Source organism: Podarcis vaucheri (genome assembly GCF_965113315.1).
Source record: "Podarcis vaucheri genome assembly, chromosome: 6".
NCBI lineage: Eukaryota > Metazoa > Chordata > Lepidosauria > Squamata > Lacertidae > Podarcis > Podarcis vaucheri.
In genome coordinates, this window is record NC_138764.1 from 36,475,055 (window position 1) to 36,485,656 (window position 10,602).

Genomic DNA, 10,602 nt, shown 5'->3' on the forward strand with positions numbered 1-10,602 from the left:
TGCACCCAAGTATGTGCTGAAGCACAGTTCTATGTTTATGTGGAAGCAAATCCCACTGTTTTCAGCTAGGCTTATTTCCAAGCAAGTGTGCTTAGGACTGCAGCTTAGGGCTCTGGCAAATTTTTCCTGAAGAAGGAATTACAGAACTCAGAGCAGCTATGAAAACACCAGTTATCTGCGCCCTTCTACGTGGCACACAAAAAGGTACTATCGAAAGGTTATCTTCTGTTGACTGTTGGCATTGTGCATAAATGACGATATTGTGGCTATGTGAAAAGACCCGATTCTTCAAGAGGATTAGAAACAAAACAAAAACCCTCTCCCCCCCCCCACCACCCTGAAGCTAACTAACTCAAATTATTCCCCACCCTATTTTTATTTTATTCTTAGGCTACTCTAAGGATGCTGTTGGACCATCTGAAATTGGTGGCTTCGTACCATGAAGTAAACAGAATGACATGCCAGAACTTAGCTGTGTGTTTTGGGCCTGTGCTTCTGAGCCAGCGGCAGGAAACCACCAATCACAACAACAGAGTTTTCACAGATTCGGAAGAGCTTGCCAGTGCCTTGGATTTCAAAAAACACATAGAGGTTTTGCATTACCTCCTCCAGCTGTGGCCAGGTAAAAGTCTTAGAGGAGCATATCTGGAAATAATTTAACTCTTTATTTGCAGAGGGGGAGCTGCGTTGGGCTGTAATCCAAACCCCTATGCTGGGTTTAGGAGGCAGGCATTCCTAGGCTCACTTCTGCCACCTCAGCTGGTTCCCCACCGGTTTGCCCAGTGGATAGCCCTCAAATGGGGCATTCCAAGGGCAGGGCAGTGTTGAGCCAACCCCGCTAGAGCCCAGGCTGCTCTCAGGGCCGACACTGGCCAGCGTCAAGCCTAATGCAGCCTGCAGGGCCCCAGTAGCAGCAGCTGTGACAGATTTGGATTGCAGTCTTAGTCTGTTGCTGCAAAAAACCAAACAAACCAGAGTGTCTTAGCACATTTATTATGGCTTAGCTTTTGCAGAGTAGGGACCACTTCATCTGATGCATGAAGCATTACCCTAAATGGGCAAGTATAGGTACATATATATGTGTATATATAGAATCATAGAGTTGGAAGAGACCACAAGGGCCATCGAGTCCAACCCCCTGCCAAGCAGGAAACACATACACATACACACATACGTGTTGTCGAGGAGGAAACAGTATTATAAGCAATGAGGTCAGGGGCAAATGAAAATCACAAATTACATATTGTGACAATTACATTAAAGTCGAAATGTATGTAACGTCGTAACAAGGACCATTCACAAAGCAGTGTTGATGGTAACACAAATACACAATCCAGGCATGAGTAAGCTAATCACACCTATAGCGGAGTTACCTTGATTCAGGGTACTGGTGATAGCACCGAACTTCTTGATAAGTTGTAATTCAGCAGGCGTCAAGCTGGAGTTTCCCACCTGAAGTTCCTTTGCTTGAGAATGGCCACCTTAAGGTCAGTAACTGTGTTATGGGGAAGTTGAAATGTTCTTACCTTTATTTTTATGTATTCACTTATTTATTGTATATTATTCTTGAGTTTATTTGAGAAAGGTGATGCAAAAGGGTTTAAATAAAAATTGGTGGTGTTTATTTTATTTTCTGGCATGCCAACTAGAGGAAAGGAAGTAAATAAATAGAATATGAATGTTGAAGTGTTTCTCCCCCCCACCCCCAATGTATAGCATAGCAAAAAAATGCCATTTTAGGTATGAAGCCAGAGTTTGCTTGTGATATTTCAGAATGCTCTTCATCACCATACTCTCTCAGTATTTTTCTCCATTGCCGATTACTGGTGCCTCAGCAAATAACTTATGCCTTAGGAGTATTTCCAGAATGCTTTCCGGAGCCAGAAATATTTGATATCAAGCTCTTAATCCCATTTCAAGCAGAACTGCTTCAGTAGTCAGGAATAAAGCTGATGATCGCAGCAGATTAAGTAGGCAAGTCTGTGAAAGGCTGTGTACTGGGAGGACTGTCTCATGTTCTGCATAAGTGTGTTTTCGATTGCCTGCCTTTTTGTAATTTTGAATGAGCCACACTTAAGAGGTTTGATCCTAACACTGGTTAATGACAACTGTTAAGGTCAGCTGTGATCAAGTGAAACTCATTTCACGATAGGTTTGTGGCATCACTTGCCAGATCAGATGAGTCATCTGAAGCTTCCCTAAGGAGATGGAGGCTTCCCCTGTGCTACCCACTGGTTCCAGTCTGGTTGCTGATATGGACCATAGAGTGGATGGGGCAAGTCTGCTTCAACTGCCTTTAGGGTGCCTAGACCACATTGAGAAATTGTTTCCATCTCCTACCATTCCAGTTTCTGAACTTCCTGACAGTAAGAGCTGTTCGACAGTGGAATTTGCTGCCAAAGAGTGTGGTGGAGTCTCCTTCTTTGGAGGTCTTTATGCAGAGGCTTGACAACCATATGTCAGGAGTGCTCTGATGGTGTTTCCTGCTTGGCAGGGGGTTGGACTCGATGGCCCTTGTGGTGTCTTCCAACTCTATGATTCTATGATTCAATGATTCAGTTTCTACCATCAAACCCTGATGGTAGGAAAGATTGGCTATTCAGGGCAGAACCCTAGCTTCACTGTACTACAGGTTGTCGATTGGTAATATACTGAAAGCCCAGCCCACTCTTAGAAATGGATATTTATGGCCTTCCAGTGTTTATGCAGCAACAATATCTCCATTTCCAATCTGTGCAGTAATGTGGAATATTCTTCATCCACCAGTTGATCCACCCAGTGCATAGCAACGGAGCTGTCTGGAGTTGTGTGCTAACATTCTCAGTTGGTTAGAGGGTGATGCTGATAACGCCAAGGTTGCAGGTTTGATTCCTGTATGGGACAGCTGCATATTCCTGCATTGCGGGGGGAATTGGACTTAGTTGATCCTCAGGGTCCCTTTCAACTCTATAATTCTATGAGTCCAGCAAGCAGGATGCAGTGCAGATCTGCAATTAAATTTCACTGAGTTGGGGGCAGAGGAGACTATTGCATGAATGCAATAAAGACAAAAATATTTAACTGACCCCAAACATTTAGAAGCGCTCACTTGCTGTCCACGTGCCACGAAATACCATTGTTGATGCTGTCCCCTGAGCTATTCTGTTTGCTGCTCTGTAAGTGCAAGGAGCATCCCCCCAAATGGGTCCCTGTTCCTCGGTGCTCTTGCTTTTGTCTTTCCTTGCCACTGAGAGCTTCTGCAACGCCCTAGTTGCTGCACAAGTTCGTTCACCACCTTTCCCACAACAGGTACAATGGAAACCCCTCAAGGCAGCTACTCCCCAAACTGCTGTGGCAGGCCAGGCTGAAAGAAGAAAGTGCCTTCAGAGTAACGTGTCTGCTCCTAAGCAACAGCATCTTCTGGTGGTCACATGTATAATGCTAGCTATAACTCGCAACCTTGCTTTCAAGCTCTGTTCGTTGCAACCATGATGTGGCCGGTCTGTCGGTGGAAGCTGAGATAGTCTCGGTAATTGGACAAATCCTCATGTTTGCCCAGGAAATGAGGGCTGTGGCTGGTTGCCTAGGATTTATGAATCTCTGATTTGAATGTCGGAGTTATAAACGTACAGAATGTATGGAGACTGCTTTGCCATATAATGCTTTTTTGTGTGTGCGATTATTGTCAAGGAAGCTAACCATGGAACAAATTAGAGGATTGCAAAAACTCCTTGTAGAGGCATGATACTGTACAGAGTCTTTCAGCTCTTCAAGAATTTAATTAAACATTGTGGAGTGAGCTCTCTTCCAACGAAGGAGCCAAAAGCCAGAGCTTGGGCTCTCAAAGATTACGCCTCCAATGGATTTGAAAAACTAGATAACCATGTTTGTGCTCCTCGTGGTTTTTTTTAATTTTTAAATGGGAAACACATGCTCCTTGTTCATTAGGAAAGCTCAACAACGCTGGCACTTAAGGTTTAACACATGACCCTTTTGCCTTAAGAGAGCAAAGCCTAAACAGAAGAGCTTTTGTTGCTGCAGAGAGTTCTCCCCACTCCCGGTTTCTTAAAGAAAAAAAGCCGAATTGTTAAAGACTAATAACAAGACATATCCCCACCAATAAGGCTTGCTTTTGCAGGGGGCTCCCAGCTTGTAATGTGCTGTTTATGGGCAGGATTTGACTCTTCACATACTACTGCAAATGCTGTGTCTGCAGTTTTTACTTTTTAAAAAAGAGAGAATCTCCTATTCCTCATTTTTGTGCAGGTAACGTGTCCTGCTTTTTTACTTTTGACCTCTACGGTTGTACTTTTGAGCCTCTTGGTGGTGACTTCTGTGGTGGTTTTCAGTGACTTACATGGCTGAGGATCACAGCAGTGTGCTCTTGTAATCTGGTGACCCTGCAAAGAATCTGATCTTGTATTGCAAAGTCAAGGAGCGCGTACTTTCAACGCAAGTCAACACCAATATTTCATCAGTGGAAACATCCCCCCCTTTTTTCATGGAACTCACCATTTCCCTCAAAAATACGGGAGGCACAGAGAATATTCATCTTCAGAGAACTTGAAGGGAGGAGGGATCCTCTCCATGCCCCAATCCAGAAAACTACTACAGATTTTTCAGTCCCTTGTTGCTTTCCTCACTAAAGTCCTCCATCTCCTAGTCAAGCCCTTCAGATTGACCAACTATAGGCCTGAACTGTGTCTGAATTAGACCATCTGGAAATCGTCTGAAAAGGCTCCTTGGTTGGCAACTTGATTCTGCAGACAATACAGAATGCTCTGGCAAAGACCATTCTGCTGTTTGCAGAACACAATGAACACAACTGCCAACATCACTCTGCTTTGACTCCACTAAGTCATCTGGCTGAAGGAGCAGGTTTTGCAGAATTGCCGCTTTGTTGTGGGTTTTTTTTTTTTTTAATTTTCAGCTTTGGGGAACAGACAGGAGGACTCCAGCATCCTGTCAGAGCCCTGTCACCTTCTTTCCAAAGCTCAGGAAGCTTCTGTCCAGCTTAGGGAGGAAGACATGATGCCCATGTGTGTGACATCAGGACATCAAGACGTCATGTGTGTGACGTCACCCCATCACCTTGGCAAGCTGGCGCCTCTGGCTCTAACTCTTCCTGTACAAAAAATTTCATGGCATGCCACTGATGCAAAGGCCTTTGGACTGTCTGGCCATGTACTCTATGGGGAGATGGCCCCTGTGTGTTCATTTGTCTTCTTTTTTCAGTGTGGGATGTCAGATGGGGAGTTTGTACGGTCGGAAAAACTAGTTCAAAAAACACTGGCTTTCTGTAATATAGTTGCCAAACCTACGCTTGCTAGAATGTTCTGTCACGTTAACGTCCTCATCCTTTCCCTTATTACCAAGAATCATATCTGACACACATGCCATGTGAGAGGCTCAAACTGTAGTTTTAAAGTATGACATGCAAGAAGACCCCTTCTGTCTGTCAAACTGTCAAAGCATAACAAGGTCTAACTCTCTCCCTTTCCCCTTTCATATGTCCGCCATGCCATGCATGATCCTGTCCTCCCCTTTTTCTTAGCCCAGTTATCTCCCATCTTCATGCCTAAATAAGATGTTTCCCCAGACTTGGATTAGTCTATCCTACTCAGCGCTTGAACTGTGAGGGGAAAAGTAGCGGAGGCCTCTCATGAAATCCACAAGGCCCACCCCATACTTTCATCAGTTTTCTCCCAATCACAGTGCCCCACTCCTGTAGACTTCTAAATACAGAAGCTCGGAAGTCGGCCCCTGTCACAAAATGTGGTGGCGACAGGCCCGCTTTCCCCCTCAACCCACTCCCAAATTCAAGCACTGCTGCCAGGTCCCCTCAGTTTCTTCTTGATCATGACAACCTTCATATTTTCCATCGTTCTCTCTTGATAGCCTTTCCTTCTCCCTCATCCTTTAGCCACGCCAGGGCGTTACCTGGTTTTCAACATCGTGTTATATATGGCCAGCTAAACCTTGCAATATACCAACATATCACGATGTGTGAAATAAGGATGGAGCTATGTAGAGACGTTGGCTGGCTTCATGGTTTTCCCGGCATCGTGATTTTTGTATAGCTCACGCACACACACACATTATAATTACCAATTATGAAACCAATATCACGATATGGACTTCAGTTTTGGACGATATATCGCCCAGCCCTAACCTTAGCAAGTATTTAAGCATTTGGGGGAGGAATTATGTCCCTTTCATGTTCCGTATTGCAGCCAGCAAACAGCTAAAATTGGAACAAAAATGGCACGATGGTAGAAGCACCATGGGATAAGATAAAGTTATTCTACAGTTGAAATATTCAGCCGTCAGCCGTCAATAAAACATTTGTACTATTTAACCATAGGGAGCCGGTAACCCGAGGAGACTTAGTTTCTTGGGGTGTAGATCCATGAGTTCAGGTAACAAAAATTGTCAGATGTGTGTTGCATGTATTCCCCACCACTGTCTCTGAGCTGGAGTATATGGCTGCTGAGAGGTGGGGGGGGGGGGAAAGAAACCTTTGAAAAGCTTCGGCTGGCTTTGCACACACTTGGATCCAAAATGGTCAGCTTTCTAGAGTGGTGGCTATATTTGCAAGCTGTTTTAACACTTGCCGGGCCTTGCTTTTGTCTTACGCAGCTGAATGTGGATGGCAGATGAAAGCCCAGCCCTCACTTGAACTGCGTTGCGTTTGCGGGTTTGTGATTAACTTGCAGAGTTCATTGAGGCGCTTAGAAAATTTAACAGACTCCTGCGGTTGCAGGTGGACTAAGGCATGATAGTTTTGAGATGGAACGTTTTCTCCCAGGCTTTCCCCTCCTAATATAGGATTACTAGCTAGTTCCACTACCCCCGTAGTAGAATGTTTTGGCTGTTAAGTGTGCATGCATACATGCATGTTCCAATTGTAGAGAAATGGAGAGAAATAATGCAAATGTTAACACTGTTGGTTTCTTGTCATATACACCGTTCAGCTAACATGTCTTAAAACTGCTGTTTCTCTTAGTGCAACATTCAGCCGTCAAGGAATCTGCATTGTCTGAGCAGCAGTCATCTGTGAATTACTTGAGACCTAAGAAGCAGCGGCCTCAGATGTTGAACTTGAGCAGTACCGAGATGTCAGGCATCCTCAGGTCCCGGCCAGCCAGACTGGATAGCCCTTCAAGCAACCGCTATGCCGGAGACTGGAGTGGCTGTGGGGAGAGCTACTTCGTCAGCCCCAAGGAGGCCCTGAACGAAGCAGACTATGATGATGTTCCTTCGGAAGATGCCGAAAGTGGCGATGACGGTGGCAGAGTGGATGGCTCGGAGAAGCTCGCCGAACGGCCCCATTGCATGTCCAAAGAACACACTTTTCAGGCCTATTTGACGGTGCAAGCCATGGATTCTGCAGGGAACCACAGAGTAAACCTCAAAGATCTGCAGGAAAGCATTGATACTTTGATAGGAAACCTGGAACGGGAACTCAATAAAAACAAGCTCAACATCAGTTACTGATAAGTAATTTCCCTCTGCAATACCTCCTCTCTCTTTTTTTGCTGTCTCTTCTCCCCCCCCCCCCCCCGTTTCTTCCCCAAAAGAGAGACCGGTGCAGTGCTGTTATTTCCATTGCATCGTGCAGTGATTTTGATCCACCGTGGGCTTAGTGCATTCGTATTACACAATCTGTTTATTGCTTTGTTGTAATTTTCCTCCCCCTTCCTTCTTCTCTGTTGAGGATGGTTTCGGGTTGACCCTTCTGGGTTTAAAATGGTACGCTACTTTTCGTGAGATGATTGCAGAATTTCCGTTTCCCTTTCAAGGTACTATGCACTTAGGAAGTTTGGACAATTTATGCAAGGTACGCAAGGCACCATCTCTGTCTACGTTACAACAGGAACAGCACTCATTTGTTCCTGAAACTTTAGCCCTGGTACAGATGTTTTCCCAGAAAGGGAGAATTAACATTGCTGCTTACCTGATAATTTGCAGCGCAAACTGTAGGTAGATCATTTTTTTCTACCATGTTTTGACACCTTATTCACTTGCAATGCAAAGGCTGCTATGAGAAAAAAAAGCTTTTTATATATACCTATATAGCTATATATGAAAACGTTTAAATGTACAAATATTAATGTATTCCTGCATTAACACTTTCCAGCAATTATTTAAAAGTGAAAAGAAATTAAATATTTTTCTAACTTTTTTTTTTTGTACATATTTATATACATGTATTAAAAAGCATTGGGCTTGATCTACTCCATTTGGGGTACAGTGCTTATGCATGGGGAGTTCACCATAGCCCTCCCTGTCCTTCCTCTCTTCCCCCCTGCTAAGCTGTTCCAGCTGATAAGCAGGAATGAGCCACATTAAATTCAGCTGCAGGCGGAAGGTTCCTCATCCCTGCTATAGAACATAGCATAGGAGATCCTGCCTCCTTACGCATCTACAGGCAGCATACTTGGCCTGTCAGAAATAGGAGGACACTGCATTCCTCCCCTTCCTTTCCAGCCTTCCCCGTTCCCTCGCCGCAAGTCAAGAAACCAGAGCCTTGCAGGGCAAGTTCTATGAGACATTATGAGGAGCAATTGCTGTGGCTGCCTGTCTCAAACCCTTTGTAATCATTGGTACTTCAGGAAAGGGCCGTTTTAGATTTAAATATGAACACAACTTCTAAAAGGAGTGTGTGTCGCACAATGCCAAAATAAATGTCCTGCTAAGCAGCAGTGGATATGGGTCAGACCAGAAGGGACTTGCTGAATACCTGTGAGGAGTTCGAAGGCCACAGATGACATTGTTATCTCTCAGATGTACAAGTGCGTAACTTTCCCAGATAATGTGTCCTTGTCTCATCGTGCAATTTACACGTTTTTAAGTTTCTAGAGAGGCTTTGGCAATGGGAACGATTGTTTCCCAGAGTCCAAATTTCGCACTGTGGTGGCTCACAAATATGCATATTGTTTAAAATGCACATTTTAAACAATATGCACATCCCTTTAACCCTTTCCAAAGTTCAGCCAGATGCAAACGATGGACAGAGCAGTATTTCATGCATGATCAAAGGCTCTGTTAAAGGCAAATGTTCAGAATAAGTTAGATGTGTGTGTGCGCGCGCGCACACACACACACACACACACACACACACACACACACACAACTCCATGAGACTTAAATTGGGATGGATTTAAAGACTGAACATGTTTTCTGGTTCAGCCTCAAGTAGCAAACATAATTCAAGAGTGCAGATCCCTATGCTGAACCATGTTTATGAAGCTGTAGTCCTCATGACTACAAATGCAGTGATCAGGAATTATGGCCTGTTTTTTGTTTTTGTTTTAAAAAGGAGGAGAGTAGTCATATTGATTCAAGTGGGATATTTTAGATGTTCTGAAAGCTTAGTAGATGCTAAAATGGCTGTAGTCCTCTCCCTAAAAAAGTCCATCCTATTTTTAAAGGTTGACATGTGAATTGAGAAAGTGCCTTTTAAAAATAATATATCTAGGTCCTGAATGCATTTTGAAGTTCTTAGTATTTGCTCTCATACCAGAAATATTGAATAAGTATTAAATGAGACTATCAATTTACTGTTTATCTTGCCAGTTGTCTTAAATGAGTATTATTGACAGCTCCTCAGCCCTTCCCTTAGAAGGGTAAATGTGACAAAATGTTTATTAAACTTGTCCTTGGATGTTGGCTATCTTAGTAGTTAACCAAAGCAATTGCAAGTCTTATGCAAATATATAAATAAAAACTCAACTTCTGTCCACTGTCTAGCAATAAAACCCAAGCAATAAAAATTATACAACCAATTGCCTCATTAAAAAAGGCTGCATTATTAATAATGCAGATGAGTAAGTTTTTAAATGGAAATGCTTTTAAAAATATAAGTCAGCAAAGGTTTCTTGAATAGTGCTTTGGATCTTGCAAACTCATGACACACTGTAAGATTTCATTTTCTCCTGTATTATGTTAGCGGCCGCTCTCTTGGCCTATGGACCTTGTGTAAATGCTATTTTAACTTGTTTGTTTCCCTCCTATATTTTGTCTGGCTACTGTTGTTGTTGTTATTATTATTATTTATTTACAATAGGATGCACGAATTTGGTGCACGAATTTTTTGCCACGTTTTTTCCTAAATATCTCCACTTTTTATCCAGTGTCCTTTTTATTAATTTATTATCGTTAGTGTCTCAGTACACAGTACAGTCATTGCAATTAAATAACAACGGTACTGTTTGGAAATTTTAACCTGAAGCATTTATAGATAAGCTGATGTATTTTTTTAAAAGTATATATGTACAGGAAGTGGATTATTTTTAAAAATATAAATGTTAATTCTGAATAAAATCTGGATTAAGAATAAAAATGGGTTGCATTTTGTAAAAGGTTGCCATCAGTGCAATTTTTCTAGGAAAAGAGGTGCAGGAACTCACCATGAACAACTTCCTCGTTCTCTTAGAATGACGTTGGTGCCCACCTGAGAGGTGCCGCAACAAAATTCCAGCGAGTTCCGGCTGGAAAAAGCCCCGGTTGCCAATATTTGAAGATAAGTTGGATGTATTTCTGATTCCACATAATACCTTGAAAATGTATTTGCCCACACAGAATCTGCTGTGGTTGTGAATATATGTTTTCCTTCATATT

General features: G+C 43.0%; 1 protein-coding gene across 3 annotated transcripts in view; it reads left to right on the forward strand.

Moving 5' to 3' along the window:
• SYDE2 (synapse defective Rho GTPase homolog 2) overlaps positions 1-10,602 on the forward strand; it is a 42,812-nt gene extending 32,210 nt beyond the window's left edge. For 2 of the 3 annotated variants that reach the window (XM_082227711.1, XM_082227713.1), the window contains exons 6-7: positions 391-622; positions 6,986-10,324. In XM_082227711.1, coding sequence (XP_082083837.1) covers positions 391-622; positions 6,986-7,476 — 723 coding nt within the window. In that variant the 3' untranslated portion in view covers positions 7,477-10,324. Of the gene's footprint in view, positions 1-390; positions 623-6,985; positions 10,325-10,417 lie in introns of those variants that run through there. The other variant, XM_082227712.1, reaches the window with a different exon arrangement.